The sequence below is a fragment of the Stegodyphus dumicola genome, chromosome 2 (genome assembly GCF_044657685.1).
Source record: "Stegodyphus dumicola isolate Sdum_Otavi_A_Nest chromosome 2, ASM4465768v1".
Lineage (NCBI taxonomy): Eukaryota > Metazoa > Arthropoda > Arachnida > Araneae > Eresidae > Stegodyphus > Stegodyphus dumicola.
The window spans coordinates 45,848,606-45,868,949 of NC_140769.1; the positions used below are offsets into that span (position 1 = coordinate 45,848,606).

At 31.0% G+C, this 20,344-nt stretch overlaps 1 protein-coding gene and 1 long non-coding RNA gene across 5 annotated transcripts in view; one reads left to right on the plus strand and one right to left on the minus strand.

The window, feature by feature from the left end:
- Nucleotides 1-7,344, minus strand: part of LOC118182854 (uncharacterized) — a 45,132-nt gene extending 37,788 nt beyond the window's left edge. For both annotated transcript variants that reach the window (XR_004757130.2, XR_015039420.1), the window contains exons 1-2: nt 7,261-7,344; nt 1,432-1,499 (exon numbers count right to left, since the gene is read on the minus strand). This is a non-coding gene — a long non-coding RNA (uncharacterized LOC118182854). The remainder of the gene's footprint in view (nt 1-1,431; nt 1,500-7,260) is intronic.
- Nucleotides 7,345-7,733: 389 nt separating this feature from the next.
- SC35 (SR family splicing factor SC35) lies at nt 7,734-20,163 on the plus strand. 3 transcript variants are annotated; one of them, XR_004757129.2, is made up of 4 exons: nt 7,736-8,215; nt 16,517-16,600; nt 18,665-18,974; nt 19,461-20,163. XR_004757129.2 is itself a non-coding variant. In XM_035352245.2 (3 exons), the coding sequence occupies exons 1-3, from the start codon at nt 7,836-7,838 to the stop codon at nt 18,894-18,896; spliced, it is 693 nt and encodes a 230-aa protein (XP_035208136.1). In that variant the 5' UTR covers nt 7,734-7,835; the 3' UTR covers nt 18,897-20,163. The 3 variants fall into 3 exon arrangements, 2 of the variants coding, with proteins under 2 accessions (XP_035208136.1, XP_035208135.1); XM_035352245.2 differs by having other exon boundaries at nt 7,734-8,215; nt 16,520-16,600; nt 18,665-20,163; XM_035352244.2 differs by having other exon boundaries at nt 18,665-20,163.
- Nucleotides 20,164-20,344: the final 181 nt, after the last annotated feature.

Here is a 20,344-nt window from a genome sequence, read left to right on the forward strand (position 1 = left end):
GCTAAGAACTGTTTCATAAATTATGCTTTACAACAATATACCTTGCTTATTTTTCAAATTCAAAATATTGTATAATAAGTGGCCAAAATCAAACTTTATAATATGACAGCAAAAAATGAAAATGCTTTATTTTAATGTTATTTCTTAAATATAATTACATTGGCAATATTTTAATGAAATTTATCAATGTTACAATGTTCTAAAAAAATCATCGAAAAATTCTCAGATCTCGGAATTATATATTTTCTATACAAACTGATCTTAAAATCCTCAAAATGTTGATAAGTCGCCAAATTTAGAGCAATTTAATAAAAGATTTCACATCCCCAAATGCGAAAAGTTGTTTAAGAGCTCTTCACTAGAAAAAATTAAATAATTTTAAAATGCTTACGTTTCACTTCTTGCTCAGAAACTCTATCCCACCATTTATATTAGAAATAGGAACAAATTATAATCCATATACGCATTCACTCATTCAAAAGATAACGATATTTTGTCATCGAATTGTCAAAAATATTCCTCCAAAATGCTAATTCATACTCAGAATGGCAGTAGTAAAAACAGACAGAAATTTCAGACGATTTAAAATTAAAAACCTTCTGCTGATTTTGGCCAAAATTAAGGACTTTTAAGGACCAAAAATCGATTCCAAAAAACTTAAGGACTTTTAAGGATTCTTAAGGACCATATGAACCATGGATATACTGATTCATTAAACTAGGCAACTGCCTTTCACCTATCCATGGTCCAGTCTCAAAGTTCCTAGGCCTATTGTAAGCATAGTTGGTAATGACACATGGTGAACAGAGGAACATGAGCGGGATTTCTGGTATGCAGTCCCACATCCAACAGTGTTTGCTGAACTGTGTATTTCAAAACACTTGTACTTGGACCTACATTGTACTGAGCTGTCAGCTGAGCCACTGTCCCGTGCCGATTTTGTTGTACCAAGTGGGACAGTCTCTGATGTCTTTTTTTTTTTTTTTCCTTTGACAATACATGGACGTCCAACACCTTGGTGTCTACTGCTGGTTTTACCATCATTTATCCAGTTTGCATAAACACTAACAATGGCAGACTGTGAAAAACATACGAGTTGTGCAGTTTTGGAGATACTCGTTCCGAGCCTTGGAGCCAATACAATCTGTTCTCTTACAAATTCACTTAGATCAGCAGCCTTTTCCATCATTTGCAAAAGTAAGTGCAAAAATGATTCCTTACTTTCTCTACTGCAGCAGTTAAATACCATTCCCACTTAATCACATGTCCTCCACGTCATCCAGATGAGTTCACTGAAAAGTGTGGGAATGATCATATTCTTTTGGCTGATCAGTGTATATCTAAAACTTCAAGATGAGTACACTGTTTCAAAATTAAAGATAATAATAAACTTGAAATATAATTATAAATAAGCAATGCGATTTCTGATACTTATTAATGGAGAAGAAGATAAAATTTGAAGCTTTTATGTTCAGCACCTAGATCTTTTCAAAATGCATCTGTAACAAAATAAAAATAATATATATATAGATATCTCTAGATAACAAAAATAACATAAATATAGATATATTATCTACCGTTTAATTTTTATTAGCAAAGGATAATATGCAACATTATCTTTTATTCAGAAGAGCTAAACAAAATTATGCAGACGGCACTAAAACAACAATTGCCCTGAGATATAAATTGGAAGCTACTAAGTGAGAAAATATTTTCATTACTTAAAATATCATCAGACAAATGAGGGTTAATCTTTGGATTATGGTAACTTGGCGATTTTTTTGGCGACCAACCCTGCTACAGCAACCTGCTAGTTTTTGTTTGGACACCATTTTGCTTTCACGAAGTAAAGGCATGTTTTTTTTCTACTCAACATTTTTTTCCAACAATCTGATAGCCGAATTACGCTTATGCTAAAACTCTTATGGAACAAAAGTGCTTAATCATGACGAAGATTAGGTGCGAAATTGGGACAAAGTGCAGAATTGCTCACTGCTTGCCGCATTTTTAAGAATTGCACACGCACAGTATCACCCATGTACATGTCGACCTATTTTCACTTAAAAAACATCCCAGAATTGCACAAAAATGGCATTGCGCACACTCTTGACTTTATCCATGTACACTGCTAAAGTCCTAGCTAGTAACCTTTATCGCCTTACCAAAATGTCGCCAAATTACCTGTTATCATATTCTAAAGATTAGCCAGTTTTGTTGAACGTTTTTAGTAGTTTAAAAAATAACTACTGTGAAATTTTGTGATATTGTACGAATATTTCTAAGGAAATTTAAGCATTTTGTTTTTATTTGTTGTGATAAGAATAAATTTTATGCACGTTTTATCGGACTTGTGCATTCAATGTATTACGAACCTGTACGCACGCAACAATATGTACCTTCAGATATTTGAATAAGATTTATATGACATTGTAAGTTAATCAGCTCTATTTATAGATTTTCGGTTACATTATTCATGCTTCTTTTTAATGGAAATGGACTTCAAATAATTAAAATCTTATAGAATACCAGGTTAGAATTATATAGAATACCAGGTTCCAACAAATACATAATTGAAATGTCTTTATGGGCCACACACAGGCCACACGCTGTCAGTTTGAGATCATTGTTATAGAGTAACAAAGTAATGTAATATACACTGAAATAATATGAAATTATTGCTGATTAAAATTTTATAATAAGGTGCATTCTGGTAAGATTCATAACAGTTGTAATGTACATATGTTTAAGAAAGATTGTGTGACTAAATGTTTTTTGAACATTTTAGCACCATAGTTCCAAATTAAGAAAAAAATCAATAACATAGGCTTCCATACAGCAACAACCTTTGATCACATGACATCTTTTATTACAATTGTATGAAGTAAATTTCTTTTGTCTTCTGTAAGAAGAAGTGTGTCGATGAATAATTTGTTTTCAACCCCTCTTTTTTTTTCTGCATTTATTATTTTTCTATCCATTTTGCCACACTTTCAGTATACGAATTTCAGCATGATAAGGTTTTGCTGGTGTTTTTTTATCCTGAAGCAGAATGTTGAAAAAAAAAAAAAAAAAAAAAGATTATACCATTTATCTGCTGCAACTTTTGGCAAAGTGTTTATTTGACAATGGTTATATTGGGTCAGTATATAAGTCCTTACCGTTCTTCATTGGGTTGCTGTTTTTACCATATGATTTTATTAGTATAAAATATAAATCAAAACATTACACAAGACATTGGTGCAATATATCATTAATGAATAATCACTCACTCGTTCACTCAGTGATGTAATAACAGTCTTTATCAATGATCACCTTCCAGGGCTCATGTAAGAATTCATTACCTCTCCTGTAGAACAAAGTCACTGTTGTGATTTCGAGTTGAAGAAATCTGTTAACTAGTTTCTAAGAGAAACTCTTATCTCTGAATATTGTTTGAGAGAGCCCGGAAAAAATGGTAATAGGAAGTGATGATAAATCTGTTAAAAGGGTTCGTTTTTCTCTACTTGACTTTTCATACTGATTAGCCTTGAAAATTGCCAAAGCGAGCTGTTAACAACATACAAATGCTTGCTCGCAACAATCAAACTCCAAACTGAAGAGAAACAATTGAATAATGAAAAAGGAAGGCTTCACAATGCAGAATGGCACAGACTTACGCTCTGGCCCAATAAAACTGATTATCAAAAAATTGTAATTGCTTACTTCATTGGTTTATGTAGAAACCTAGCATCAGTTGCTAAGTTTTTGCTGACTGTTGCCAGTCACCAAAAATTGCCAATGGCATTTCATTGTTTATACCTGAAAGATTACAGATTTCGAGTCTTCTACTATATAGCTTCTTATATTGTATGCTAAATAGTGTAAGAGTTTAAAAAAGAAATTTACTAATTCAGTTTTTATTAGAATATCTATAAAATGCATAAGATCCTTTATTCTTTATATGATTTCTCCTTTTCTCATGTCTCATATTTCTGTTAAAAAAGGATTAAAGGAGAAATGTTGCATACAATAGTTAAATGTGGAGCTCGTTTGTCAGCTACTTTTATGATTAGTCAATTTGTTAGTTTAAGTACTTTAACGGAAAATACTTCATTATGTATATTTTAGTCATTTTGTATTTAGGAAATAAAGAGTTTTTTGGATACTTTGCCTTTCTTGGTCTTTTTCTTGTTTCTGTAATTTTAGAACGTAAATGAAACTACTTAGTTTCTTTAAATCATATTAAATCTTTATATATAGTGTTTCGTATATATTTCTATATATAGTGTTCCCCATATATTTCTTTGTATATAGTGTTCCTTTCTATATTGCATTTAACAAAACCATATTATTCATTTGCTGTCCCTATGTTATGCTCATTTTGGTTAATCTTTGGATTATGGTAACTTGGCATTATTTGGGATTATGGTATTGATTAGGAAAGCACAACTGTATTCGACTAGGGGTAAGGTCTTCCACCTAAGTACCCTGGTGTGTACACTGTTCCATGGAGGAGGGTCATATGAAGTGCCAGAATTTATCTAATTTGGTTTAAAATGAGACGTAATCTGCCACTTTTTTTGTCATGAAATTAAATCACAATATAAGAAGAAAATTCTATTATGCACATTATATTTCTTTTAGAAATTAGTAAAACCATGATTTCAATATTAGTTACAAATTCAGAAACAGAATATACATAGAAATCTTGTTAACTTAGCAATACGCACGTTTCTTGCTGAAACATTCTGAATTCTTTGATATCATAATTTATATAAATTTGATGTTCCATAATGTAGTTTGAAACATAAAATTTTAAAAACATTACTCATTAAAGTTTAGAAAAGTGCATTTCTGTAAAAACAAAATTCCTTTTTAACTTTTTCCCACTAGCAAATATGAAGCATTTCCACACAGAACCCGGTAAATGTAAACATCACCAACTTTGGCGATAATAGTTCAAACCTGGTAACCCATCGGATATATCATATTCGCTTGTTCGAAGTTTGCAACCATTCCTCTTGCGTTCATTTTGTTGAATTATCCCTGTTGTTCGCATTTGCAGATGTATATTATTCTTCTCATATTTATTATTATTTTTTCTGAAATTTTTAACAACGAAAAGATAGAAATATTTTCGTAGATAGATGCCAGTTCTCGGTTCGGGATGAAAGGAGGGGTGAATGCTAATTTGTAACACGGCTGTTCACGTTCAATTATTAACAGCTCTAAGAACCACGAGGTTTTCAACCTCTAAAATAATTTGTTTCCGTAGGCCGCAAGAATGTGCACTTTAAATAATTAAGTAATGCTTTTATTTTTATTATTGGTATTGTCATCTAAAATTATGAGAATAAATCAATTTTTATGGCTTAAAATTTCAACAAGATAATATATTGTTAATGCTTTTCTAACAATAACCTTTCAGTGGATGGCAGGTGTGACATAAATAGATTATTAAATTGAAATATTATTGATTATCTAAGATGACAGAATAGTTTGATGCATCACCATGGTCATCAAAATTAGCAAACCACTGCTGGTGTACAGAATATATTGTTTTCTGTGTTAACTGGAATTTAAGACAAATTTTTTTTCATTTAACCAGGTAATTCCAGTACATTAATACTAATTTAGGTTTAATCCTAGTATCCGGTGCACACAGGCATTTGGCTATTTTATGATGAGCAGTAAAAGCGGGACATACACGATGAGTAATTAACCGGTCATTCAAAGAAAACATAGTTAAACATAGTATACTATGTATATAGTATATATATACTATGTGTGTATAGTATATATATATAGACGTTCTTTGGATCATTTTTGGTGCTGGCGATAATTTTCAAAGTCACGCCAAGGCTGCACCATATACTAGGATTTTACCCTAATTTATATTTCCGTTATAAATGCTTATATGTTGTCTTATGCTTAATATATTCTTTTCTGGGAAGCACTTCCGCAGAGAACCCGGTAAATGTAAACATCGCCAACTTTGGCGATAATAGTTCAAACCTGGTAACCTAGCTAATTCATCCTATTCGCTTATGCGAAGGTTGTCGTTGTTCGCATTTGGAGATTTATATTATTTTTCTCTTATTTATTATTATTTTTCTGAATTTTTTAACAACGAATAGATAGAAATATTTTTTCATAATTAAAGAAGTTTTCGTCGAAAGATGCCGGTTCTCGGGTCGTCAGTTCGGGATCAAAGGAAGAAATTATGGTGGGAGGGGTGAATGCTAATTTGTAACATGGCTGTTCGCGTTATGTTCTTAATTATTAACAGCTGTAAGCACGCAGAACCATGAGGTTTCCAACCCCTATAATAATTTTAAAATGTATAAAGTTCTAGTTTTATTAAAAATGCTACTGAAGGAAATTTTATTACTGCTGAAGGTTATTTGTATTGTGAAATATATTATGAAAAAGGATAGGTATTTGTTTCAACGTAAAATGCTTTAAGCTGTATGCAAGTAACTTGAAAAAAAAAAAAATACTTAAAACTATGTAAAATGAATATATTATAGGTCATGCATTCATTAATTTATTACATGGGCATGGCTCTTACCGAAATACATCAATCAACAGGCAAAGTACTTAATAGTGAAAAAAGACATTTGTAATAGAAATATTAATATTCTATATGAATTAGAGAAAATACATATAAGTATATTGTAAACGTAAGTATAAGAATACTAATTGTTATTTTTTAAATGAATTTTTACTTCCCGTTATGTTTAATACATTGTTTTCTGTGCTAACTTGAATTTAATAGAAATTTATTTTCGTATATCACGTTTAACCTGTTAGTTTTATATCTACATACTTATTATCTGTGAATGTGTACTACCATTGTCTGCTAACTTGAATTTACATCACTAAAAACCACGTTTACAAAATATCACGCTTACGGCTCGGCTCATCTGGCGAGTAAAACTGCAGCGGCGCCAAAGGGTTCTTTCCCGAAGCGCCAACGGGTTCTCTGCGGATGAAAACCCCTTTTCGGTGCTAACTTGATCGTATATCACGTTAAACCGGTTAGTTTTACATCTACCATATGCTTAATATATTGTTTTGTCTGCTAACTTGAATTTACATGCACTAACAATCACGTTTATGGCTCGGCTCATCGTCTTGGCGAGTAAGAATGCAACGGCGCCAACGGTTCTCTGCGGATGAAAATCCAAGGTGGGAAATAACCTGCTGATGGTTTTTAATGTTTGCATTTCGAAAAGTATTTTAAAATAACTTACTAAATCAAACACTAAAATAACTTACTGAATAAAGCTCACGTCACCAACAACTACCGTCATTTAACACAAAGCTTTATATTTAAAAGACGATTTAATTTTCAGTACAATTGTTGCCAAATTCATAAGAATAAAAATTATGACTTCGCATTATAAACGATGAATTCAAAGATATAAGTAAAAGTATAAAGATCAAGGGTAAAACTCTATTATTAAATTCAGACATAATTCTTTTCTTGTGACGAAAATTGACAAATGAATTTGCATAGTACACGAAGATTTATGAAGGTTCAAATACATATTTACATAGTGTTGTGAAAGACATTAAATTTTTTGTAAATATATTTAGAAACATAATAACATTTGAGGAAAACATTTGTATGTATTTGACGGTAGTAATGCAGGCGAAGAATATGGTTCAGGGCAAGGAGGTGGAGGTTAGAACTTGGTGCGGGCAAAGAACGTGTACATATTCTTTGGTTCAGGTACCTAACAACTAAACTTCTACTGTAAGGGATTTCTTGTGCGCCATTTTGCGGTGATATGTCGCTTGTGTGAAATTTTTTAAATTTCAGCTTTGGAGTTAAAACATTATTTGGCAAAATGAGCTATTCGAGAGGAGCTCCGAACATTGATGGAATGACTTCCCTGAAAGTGGATAATCTAACCTACCGTACAACTCCGGAAGACTTAAAGAGAGTATTCGAGAAATATGGAGACGTTGGTGATGTGTATATTCCTCGGCATCCGTACACAAGAGAAAGTAGAGGCTTTGCATTTGTTCGTTTCTATGATAATCGAGATGCAGAAGATGCAATGGACTCATTAGATGGATATATTTTGGATGGTCGGGAATTGAGAGTACAAATGGCAAGATATGGTCGGCCAGGAGATCAAAGGCGTGGATCCCGATCTAGTAGACGTCGTCGCTCGCGTTCACGATCTAGGAGCCGTAGTCGTCGACGTTCACATTCACGATCCAGGTATGCATTTATCCGTTCTTTTAAAACTGGACTGGGAAGCAGTTGCTTTGTTTTGATGATATTCGTATTTTAAATATGTAAATGAGTTTTAAATGGCAACTTCAAAGCTGCAAATTACATTATTTAAAGTGGTTCCTTATAGTTTTGAATTTACAGTTTTATCTTTTCTTTAATTCGTAAATATTTTTATGGTGTTTTATCATTTTTTCCTGTATCATTTGAAAAAACCTGCAGATATAGAGTGCGACATACTGTGTTTATTGTATAATAGTTTTATGTGAAACGTGGTTACTGAATCGAAATTTTCCATTTATTTTTTCGGGATATGACCTGGCCGGCAGTCGAGCGGTAGGTAAATTGGTTGAACGTTGGTACTTGGACTACGGATTGAAAATATGTTCTGAGGTAGTTATACAAAAGCTGAAATTGTTGAACTTTATAAAACTATATTTGACGAAGCCCCCCTGGTGGTACATGGACACATAGTTTATGCAATTCTTTGATTTCTTATTTTAATAAACTGCTTCTTGAAACAAAAAAAAAAAGAAATAAAATATAAAAAAGCACTACACAAAGGAAATAGCCACCTACCTTGTTTAGAAATTTCTGTGTCTTCAGTCTGTGGCACACAAAATTCCTAAACAGCATCCAAAACCTTTACTCAAACCATGTTCTCTTTCTAACGGAATGCTTTATATGGTGACCATTTGAACCTTTCTTGCAACGAAGCCATCTGAACGAGCTTTACGTTCGACCATATGCATTTTTTTTTGTACAAACAGGACACTTTTAATTGCTAAGTTAGGTTAAGCTTGACAAGTTACTAGATAAAGCATGCAGAAACTAGTGAAAGCATTGGTTTGCATATTGAGACAAATTTCTGATTGTTAGAAAAGATGCTTTAAGAGAAGATCCTTTATCTATATCAATTAGGTAAAATGTATGGGCAGGCTTCAAATTAAAAAGATTCATAAATATTTTGTTGAGTGTTGCTACAAAACATAAAATATTTTATTGAGTGGTTGCTACAAAACAATTAAATTACATGTATTTTAAACTGAAATTTTATTAGATTGTGATTTTAATGGGGAAAGTGTAGAATCACCCTCTGCTTGGCGTGTTTTTAAGAATTGCACATACTTGGTATCCGTGTACACATTGACCTATACGGTAAAAGTTTACAATTGTTACAGCCCCTTGGTTTTTGGCGATTCTTTTTTGACGTCAAGTTCGGCACCATGAAGGCACTATTTCGAGATGGCCGTTACATAAAACCAAAATAAAAAGTCAAAGAATTGCACAAACTCTGTGTCCATGTATGCATTGATCTCTTTTCGCTGAAAAAAAATCCCAGAATTGCACAAACTAGGCATTGTGCACTGCCTTAAATTTGTCCATGCACACATCAATCTATTTTTATTTTAAAAAAAATCAGGAAAGTTAAAACGGGGAAAGTGCAGAATCGCCCACTGCTTGGCACGTTTTTAAGAATTGTACATATTTGGTATCCATGTACAGTAAGACCCCGCTTAACGCGGGGGATACGTTCCGTCGAAGTAGAGCGTAATGCAAAACAGCCCTAAGCGAGGCTATCTTAACATGTAAATAATGGGTTTAGGGGAAGACGGATAAAAAATGGTTAGGCATTAAATTTAATGTTTTTTTAAATAAAAATAAAATCAAACATTTATTTCTTACAAAAATAAAAACAATATAAATGCATATACTTTTAAAAACAAATAAAATTCTCAGTCAGATCATTCAGTCTATTCTGGGTTTTCAATTTTCTGCCTTTTTGTTAAGAAGGCATTATGATAGATTGGCTTAATGGCATATTGCGTTGAATTTCATCGTCAATCCATATAGACAGTCGTTTTTCCATTTCCTCTATAATGTTATTTCTAGAACGGGTAATTCTAGTTGCAGTTGCTGATGACAGTATTTTTTCTTTATTCTTAAGAATTGTCCTTATTGTTGAAGTTGCCAAAATCAATGCAGCGCTAATTTGAGATTGACGTTCACCAGAATCTAATCTTCTAATCACTTGCATTTGAGTTTCCAGTGAAATGCTTTTTCTGGTTGCTTTCTTGTTTTTTATTATCACCCATGATAAAAACTAAAGATTATAATATTTGTCACTGTATTAATCGTTATAGTATTATACAAATTTAAACTTACAATAATGTCAACAAATGTTTCAAATGATAAAAATGCGTCCACCAAGCAAGAAACACAACTACACTGTTTCGGATATGTTATTTGGAAACCTAGCGTTGCGCACAATTTCGGAGAATCCCCGGGTTGAAATAAAAGAACGCTAAACCGAAACAGCGTTAAGCAGGGTCTTACTGTACACATCAACCTATTTTCACCTAAAAAAAAATCCCAGAATTGTACAAAAATGGCATTGCGCACTCCTTTGTCTTTTACCATGTACACATTCACTTATTTTCACTTAAAAAAATCGGTGACCAGACAAAAGCCTACTGGACGAAAGCGCACGCAACAAAAGCCCACCAAAAAGACCCCACTGGGATAATTGCGCAAACGACTAATATCCACACCAATGAAAGCGCACATTGATAAAAGCCTTCATAGATATAAGCGCACGTGGATAAAAGCCCACACTGACAAAAACCCACACCGATATGTATGCTACGTTAAAATAAATATTTTTTCTCTTTTTTCTTCAGCTTCACGAAGCAGATTCATGAATAAAGATAAAATAAAAAATAAATTAGTAACAAATAATTGAATAATAAATTTAAGTAGCGGAACACATTTCATTTTGGGCTCCGGCTGAATTAAAATCCTATACGTATATAGAACAGAGAGTCGATCTAAATAATATAATTAAAAACATATACATGTATGTGTAACTTTGTTTTTATATTTACGCGGCAAATGGAAGTGCCCTCGTGTAAGTCCGACAAAAGGAGGTGAAAGGGAATACTGGCCACACTGCTTCTTTTAATTCTACAAAATCATAAGGAGTATAAAGTGTATGTAAATTTTCATCATATACAGAGAATAATTTAAAACTGCAGAAAATTTTGCATATAATGAATTTAATATTCATTTCAACGAAAAAAATAAAAGTACTGTATTCTATTATGATTACGAAAACATTTGTGTGTGCTATCACAAACACTGCTTTAATGGTGAATTAAAAAGCACAGTTTCAAATAATCTAGTTAAATTTTGACAACTTGGATTTTACATAAATTAATTTCATTCCCACTTGAAATTTCATTTTTAATCATAATAATTATTACTCATAAAATGTTTCAGGAAGTCTTAGCTATTTTGGATTTCCCGAAAATGTGTGCTGTTCTTAAGAGAGCATTCGTTTAGTGGGCTTTTGTCTTGCAGTTTTCTAACTGGCTGCTGGCTATTCAGGCGGGAAACCATTGCGTCCCTTTTCTTTTGCCCCCAGCTGTGTGAAAAAGCAGTTAAAGAGAGGAGAGCCTTGCTTATATGCTTTATCCCCTATTGAACCTGGGGTGCCAAAGAACCACCTCGGAAGAAACGAGGTGGCAGGAGAGCAATTAAAGGGTGGTCAGGAATAAATTAAAGAGGATTTTAAATGTTTGTCAGTTACTAGAAAATAACAATATCTGAAATTCCGCTTGTAACTGAAGTTAACCCATTTCCTTGCATTTCTTTAGTCTAGTTCTTGAATAACTTTTTCTCTAAGGATTTATTTAGAATTTCAATAACTGGAAAACGAAAGGAATTAAATATTTCTTAACCATTTTTAAAGGGATAAGTCACTGTTTTTTCAATAAAACTGCAGAGTGGAAAAATATGCTAGTTCCTGATTCGATAGTGTCTCTTAACAACTTTTTGATGAACTAATTAAACTTGTCTGTTATATCGAAGTAAAGCCATTGTTTAAAAGTAAAACTACTGAACTGTTTCTAAAAAACTTAAATTTATTACATATAATAAAATTTACGTAAAAGGAATATTTTTCATTTTAAAATGCTTGAAAACGCAACCATATGAAAGTTAAAATGAAAAATATGAAACCATATAAAAGTTAAACTATTTGAATAATTTTAATAACGAAGGTTTCTGAACTCAAGAAACTATTTGAATAATTTTAATAACGAAGGTTTCTGAACTCAAGAACAAGAGGATTTTAAGAACCATGAACCATTGTAAGAAAAGTAATCTTGCACATTAAAAATAATTTTAATTTCAATAAAAAATATTATGTTACTCGATGTAAACGCTTAAAAAATACTTTATTTTAATTTACCGTAATTATTTATATGCCAAAAACTTTCAATAAAGCAAATTTAAACAGCATTTAGAAACTGAATTTCACTGGAACACTTCTTTTGTGGTTTTTATGCTGTTATTACATGTTGAATATTATTTCCCCTAGATTAAGAAAAAGAAACACATAAAATGTAAATTTTATTTTTTAGAAAAACAAATTAACATCATTTTCTTCACCTCGAAATGCATTGTTTTCCCTATACGAATTTCACACTCCGACAACACAGAAATAGTAGCCACATAACTTGTAGGAGATATTTCTTATAAACCTCGTGTGTTGGCGATCAAATAGAGAAAATGCTTAATTAGGGAGCTATGTTTTGAATAATTTTTCCCTTATTGAATGAGTTCAAAAGTTTCTAATACCTTGTTTTCTAGCATGAAATGTTTCACCTGTTTTTAAGGTTCTTTCCTAATAATAATTCATTAAGCAGAAGTTAGTAAGAACAAGTAAGATATACTTCAAATTAACAAGTTTATTAGCTCTGGTTACCAAATAAATGTTTTTGAATTCAACATCAAATTTTAAGCATAATTTTTTTTTTTTTTAATTTGTGTCTTATTTTCAAAAAACATGCATGCATGTATAAGAAAAGTTAATATAAGAGAAGTGAGACAAATTAAATTATCTGTGCATTCAGTCACTATTAAAAACTAATTCTGTCTAGACTATGGGTCCTCAATCAGGCCCTAAGGGGAATTTCACAGTTTCAGAGAGTAATTTAGTCAACCTTTTCTTTACGTATTAAGTATTTAGATTTAGTTTATGAATATAAAAAGCACTTTTAGTCAAATTTTAGTATTTACCAACATGTTTTATACTTGTTTAATTTGCATTAAAAATAATGCATATTTAAACAAAGACATATGTACTTTTCCAAGTTTTGGGAAGGAAAGGCTGAATGATCGTTTAATGGAATTATTAATTAATTTAATCTGATGTCAACTAGAAAGCGGCTATTTACAATAGGGAGATTTAAAAGCACTATAACTAAGACAATAACACGCCGAATAAATACTAATTCAGAAGTCAAAAATCAGCGTTAATGCTGATTTTTGATGTTTGACTTCTGAATTAGCACTATAACTAGTTAAGAGCACTGTAATTTTTCTTTCACAATCAGCTGTTACTTAAAATTAGCTGCTTTAGTGTGTATTTTTCATCCATACATCTTGAACAAATATACAGCAAATGCAAGACAAATTATTAAAATATTACAATTTAAAACATTAATGCTAATTTTCTTTTACTATACATTATACTATTAATGAATGATGAATTTATATAATATGTATACTTAGAATTAAAAACGCTGAACTTTGAATCTGATGACTATAAATATAAATTTATGTAGTTACAAAATTTTATTAGATGTTATTATATGCATAGTTCTTTGTAATCTTCACTAATTACAAATAAGTTCTTTGTAATTAATTTCTAATAAAATGCTTCATATTTATTACTATATTTTGAGGTGATTGTACTTAAATTTGTAGATATGTTGACTTCTAAGAGTTGTTCCATCCCCCCCAAAATAAATAAATAAATAAATAAAATGAAAATTAAAAACACTATTCCAAATTGCTGTAATTGAAAGATTAAGAGGTTACATTTGGAATTCATTTTCTGACAGGGTGTAAGCTGACAGTTTTAATTTATTCAGAAATCTAAAAGAAAATATCTAGAAAATCGCCAAATTATGATTGTTACATTCAAAAAAGCTTTCAATGAGAAATATATTTAAACTTTGATAATAAGCTCAGTCTACAGTAAAGAATAAAATATCTCTTAGCCAAGTTTTCATTATGCTTAACTGTTTTAATATTCCTAAACCAGAAAGGAAGTAAAAGCAACTAAAGGAAAAACTAAAAAGAAATAAAAAAAAATCAAGTTTTTTAATTAAAAAGTTAATAGTTTTAATAATGAAACATAATTATATTTAATCTCAGCCATATTACCTTAAAAACAGCATGTGAGAAACTCCACAATGATATTTTTCATTTTCACATACACATACCAAAGTTAAATAAGTAAATAAATAATAAAATGCAATTTCAGATTTATCATCGAAACATTATAGCTAATCAGTAGAAAGTTTGCTTTCAACCTAATAAATTAAATAAAGTGATAAAATATACAAACAGACATAGATTTGAGACATTAAAATTCAGATCTGAATACTCCATTTATTATAATTAAAATTATAAATACATGGTATAGTAGTAAAAAACCATAAGTCCCTTTTGATAATGTGCGCTTTTATCAGTGTGGGCTTTTATCAACGTGGGCTTGTGTTCTTTTATCAACATGGGCTTTTATCAAAGTGTGCTTTCGTCGCTGTAGGTATTTGTCGCGTGGGCAATTATCATAGTGGGCTTTTTTCTGTGGGCTTTTGTCGCATGCGCTTTCGTCCAGTGGGCTTTTGTGAGAACAAAAAAAATCAAAGAAAATTGGCAAAAATCCAATTCTTCTTACTTTTGTAAAAAGTGCCAATCAAATAAGTGGGGGATTCTGCACTTTAGCAGCGAAATTGCTTCTAAGTGCTTATTAGCTAAAATCATGATCGCAATTTTCCGGAAAATGTCACGAGATGTCTCATGATCTCTCATTTCTCTGAGACAAAATAATCTGATTCGAACTGTGTACTTCTCAGATTATTGCTGAAGTCCTAGCTAGTAACCTTTATCGCCTTACCAAAAATGTCACCAAACTACCTGTTATCATATTCTAAAGATTAGCCATAGCTTTTACAAAATGCAGTGTTGGAACAAGTATACAATAGACAGCATTAAAAAAAGAAAACTAATATAAACGTAGTCATATTCCAGTAAATTTCAGCAAAATGGAGAGTATGTACATTTACATGAGAATAATTTATAAATATTGCTAAATTAAAAACTAACCTAAAATATATGGTGGTGGTGGAATATCAGGTGGAGGAAACTTGCAGAGAGCCTTGGCCTGTAACAGGCTGTGGGCTTAGGGAAAACCTAAAATATATCTACTTTTTATCATCTTCCTATGATATAAAGATATAAGATATGATATAAAGATACGTAGATAAGTTGAAAAATAAGTTTCCCTGTCGACTGTGGTCAGAGTTGTGTATGAAAGTCAAAAAATAGAATGAGACATTAAAGATATGACATACCTTTATTTTTCCACATAGGTACCAAGTACATTGAGACATTTGTCATATCGCTTGATCCTTAACTAATGTAACTTATTGAGAACTTTTAGAGGTAATATCAATGAACTTAAAAAAAAAAAAAAAAATAGCATGAAATGGGTGAAAACATCTCTGTCTCACTGTCATTACTGTTTGACTTTTGAGCAGATGTAAATTCTTGATAATTTTTAATTGCTTCTGTTTTCTTTAACAAGTTTGTGTTTTTCATATTTTCTGTGTTACATCATAATATTTCATGACATACATTACCTGATTAGTTGATGTGTATGACTTATGCTTTTTCAAAGTTCTTTTATGCTTCTAGAACTGGTTTGAAAACACCGTATATATATATATATATATATATATATATAAGCAGTATCAAGTTTAAGAAAGTGAGCATGAAAAGTAGCTGAATGTAATTTGTCAAGGACATTTATTTCTAGTATATTAAAAGTTCTGCTGAACATGGTTGCATATTTTTATGTGAGTTCTGCAAAAGGAAATCTTTTTTTGTATATTTTCTTTCCTGATTTCGATAAAAACAAAATTTATATTGTATAATCCTGATGAAAGTATCAAAAAAGCATCTTCTGCCTCATTTTCAAAGCTCTCTTCTTTTTTTTTTTTTTTTTTTTTTTTTTACAGATACAGTGTTTTTGATTCAAATGTAAGAAAAATTTAGTTGGAAAAGTTTTGAAATGTCAAAATAGGCATGGGAGAAAATTTTGCTTGATAGGGCAGTCAGAATATGGCAATATTTATTAAGTTTAATGTTTTTTAAACATATAAATTTTGCTGTAGCTTAGTATAGAATTCTATTAAATTTTGAATTTCGTTCCAGAAGGTCAAGGTCTAGATCTCATTCAAGAAGACGTCGTAGTCGTTCTCGCAGTCATTCTGGCAGTCATCATCGTAGGGATGAAAGGTACATATAAAGTATTTAACCTTTATTTATTATGATAATTTTTTGTCTGTGTTGGTCTGTTTTGAGGAGCAGCTAGCAATGGTTAAATTTTTTCGGCAAATCAAACACCAAATACAAAATAAGACAAAAATCTGAAATCTAGATCCTAATCATGAATAATTGATTTATTTAAAGTCATTCAATTTTTAATAGTTTCTGACATTGGTAACCTTTTACGTCTTATTTTCAAAACAAATCATAGCCATTTATCATTTATTATTTCTTTCAATACTGGCATACAATTACGTAGAATTTTTACTAGTTAAATTTTATGCCCCAAGACCATTCGCGGTAATTAATTAAGATGCAATCACACCACTCACTTGAAGGCGAAAGTATAGAAAAGGCAAAATCAAGGGTTAAATTCCATCAAATATAATGAGAATGCACTAGCAAAGTAAAGCACTGCAGTTTTTACATAATTTCTGAGTAAACTATTCGTACAAATTGAAATAATTCTTACATTTAAACTTGTATTCCATAAGATTGAATTTAAGATTTAATGTGAAATTAATGTAGATAATTACTGAGAGAATTACATTTTTGTAGCGCAGTTTACGTGATCTAAGATCACTTGGGTCACGTGATACGAACTGGCGACTCAGGATGTTGAACCATACAAGCATAGTAAATTCTTAAATTAATGTCTTTATTTATTGGCTTTTTACAAAATTTTAGACCATATTAAAATGTTTATGCCTTCAAAATAAAAAATTCTTAGAATTAACATTTGTTAACATTTTTTATGTGTGTACTGTATCCTGTCGCCAATAAAGTCTGCTTGGCAAGATTTGCGCCGACGAAATGGAAAAGTACTGAAAAAAGATTCAGTCTTCGAAAAACAGTGTTTTTAGTCAATAAGTTTTAAAAACAGTGAAAAAGTTTAAAAAACTCAAAACTTGAAATGGATAACAAAGGAACTGTCAGTTAGGATTTCATTTTCTGTGTCATCTAAAAAGTAAAGGTTTTAGTGCTACAGGAACAATTCGAGAAAATGCATACAAATGCCCACTAGAAACGGTGAAACGTGTCCATAAAAAAAAAAAAAAAAAAAAAAAAAAAAAGTTATGATTTTCATCATGATGAGAAAAACAAAATAATTTTTGTCTGTTGGAACGAGGATTCGGTTGTAACATTTGGAAAATTCGCCTAGTAAAGTACAGTACAAAGTCTTTAATCCGGATTCGTTGGGACTGATTTTGTTGGCATTTTGTGTGGTTGCAAGCAAGGGCTGTGGAGGCAGATTTGGGGGTAAAAGGAGTCTCAGCTGGAGTTGCTAAAAACAGGTCGACTCCGACTCCAGTTTTTGTTGGACAGTTTGAATTTGAAGTGAAATTAAAATGAATTGAAAAAATTAATGACAAGCTGAGTTATTATTTTTACCAGATTTAAATTGATGATCTAATATCTTGGAAAAATCCCAAATTTGGAATCTCGGAAGTCCCGACGAGTCCGGATTTCGGACTTTGTATTGTATTTACATTTCTTTTGCGTCAGTGTATAGTGAATTACTGAGTTTATCAATGCAATAGTATGTAGATTTATTATTGATTTTACTTCCTTTGCATTTAAAAGTACTTTGATAAATAAAAACTTTCCTTCCATGCACCAAATTCTGTCAGCATAAAAGCATAAGAAAATCACAAGATAAAATTAGCTGAAGAACATGAAATTTATATTATCTAATTAAATATTAATATATTTTACATCATAATTCATTCATGCATTGTAAAGTGACTTGATAATCAGTTTGGAGTTCTTCGAATGACATCGCTAAGCAGCAGGAAAACCTCCTCAAGAATTCTGGTATTCATGCAAAAACATAATGATTTTTCTTAATTGAAGGTTGGCTGCTATGCTGCCTTTTATTATATGTTGAATTGTGATGAACCAAAGATTTAAAATGTGTTAAATTTGAAAATAATAAGTTTGAGATGTCCTGCTCATATTGGCTATGTGTATAGTGAAGTATAAAAGAAAAAGTTTCAATTATAATTAAGCTAAAGTATTTTTTTTCCAATACAGGTCGAGATCAGAAAGCATTGGCAAGAAGAAAAAGGAAAGTAAATCTAAAAGTCGCTCAAGAAGCAGAAGTAGGGATAAAAATGGAGAAAGAGCAAGCAAAAGTCCTAGCCCCAGTAAGTCCTGCAGTAGAAGCAGAAGTAGAAGTGTTAGTCCAGGGAAGGATAACAATGATAATGAGATGCAGCGAAGTGTGAGCAGAAGTCGCTCCCCAAGTGCTGAAGCTGAAGGTTAACTTGCTGTGAATGTTGTGAAGCTCTTTCTTTACTAAACTGGAAAAGCAGCATGAATGAATCTTCAGGTCTTTTGAAAGGTTAATTTTCTTTTTTTGTATCTGTGCTATTTTGTACTTTTATGATGTAAGAGACTCGTATCTCTGGTAAAATTCATTTAAATTGTAAACTATTGATATTCAGCATCAAATATAAGAATACTTCATTGTTAGTGTGTTGTTAGCGTAATATTTTTTAGCATGTGTGCGTGTAGTTTCAATATATTTACATGTTTATTTAGTAATTTTTGTGTAAGCTCTGAATTATGGAAAATTTAATGTGTGTATTAATAAAAACTCATCTTGTATGGTTCTCTAATTTGGTAAGTTAGTTGTACTGCATTTCAAGTTTAAAATTTTTATTTTCTTTAGAGATAATATTCTGTACAACAGAACTGAAAATTGAAAATTAACTATATAATTTTAAATTTGTTATGCAGTATTGTGTAGGATTGTGGTGGAAAATATTTGTTGTAACTGTAACTAAAATTTCTTCTGACAGTATTTTTGTATTGTCTGTAACCACAGGCGCAGTAGTATGCTGTAATTGGTGAGCTGTGGCAGTCACATGGTGCTGTTCCTGTGGTGTGCTGTCCTGATCCTGGCCGAGATCCGGTTGCTGATTAATTTCCGGGTTCCAGCATAGCAGTTGTTCCGGGGAAATTGCTGCAAAAGTTTTAATTTTCTCATATGAGACTTAATTAAAAATAAAGCAGTTGGAACCCCAAGTATAAATATAAAGCAATAGATAGAATATTTTTGAAGCATTTGCTTCTCCATAATTTGTAAATTATTTATCTTAAAAATTTAAAATAGAGCAGTTAAAAGTTTAATTTTCTTATAATAAATCGTTTATAGGTTTTTTTTAAAAATTATTTTATCCTTAAACTGCTTTGAAAAGTATTAAATTAAAAATATGGGAATTATGAAAAATTCTGCATGTTAAAATCTTTTGCTTAGTAAGGGACACCCACATCTTATATTAAAAAAATGGGAACAAGAGGGTAAACTGCATGAAAAAATTGTGCTTTTACTTACTGTAAAAGACCGTTCCCCTTTTGCAAATTCCTCATTTTGATGATAATTTTTTTATGTTTTAATTAATAGTTTTATTTACAGGCTGAAGGAAGAAATATCCAATTATTGTAAAATGAACATTTTTTAGGAACAACTTACAGCTGTTAACAAAATACAATAGAGGTTTAAATAAATTTCTTGATTAAGTATGGAATTTGTGTTTTTTTAATATAAACTTTTAAACATAAATTTAAAAATAACCCAAGGAAATCTTTCCAGCAATAAATGAAGTTTATTGAATTAATAAAACTTTAATTATACAAATTTCCTTACTCCCTAGTGATTTTCAACATAATTTTCCTTATTAGGTTTGATTTGATCAGAATTGTCTTAAA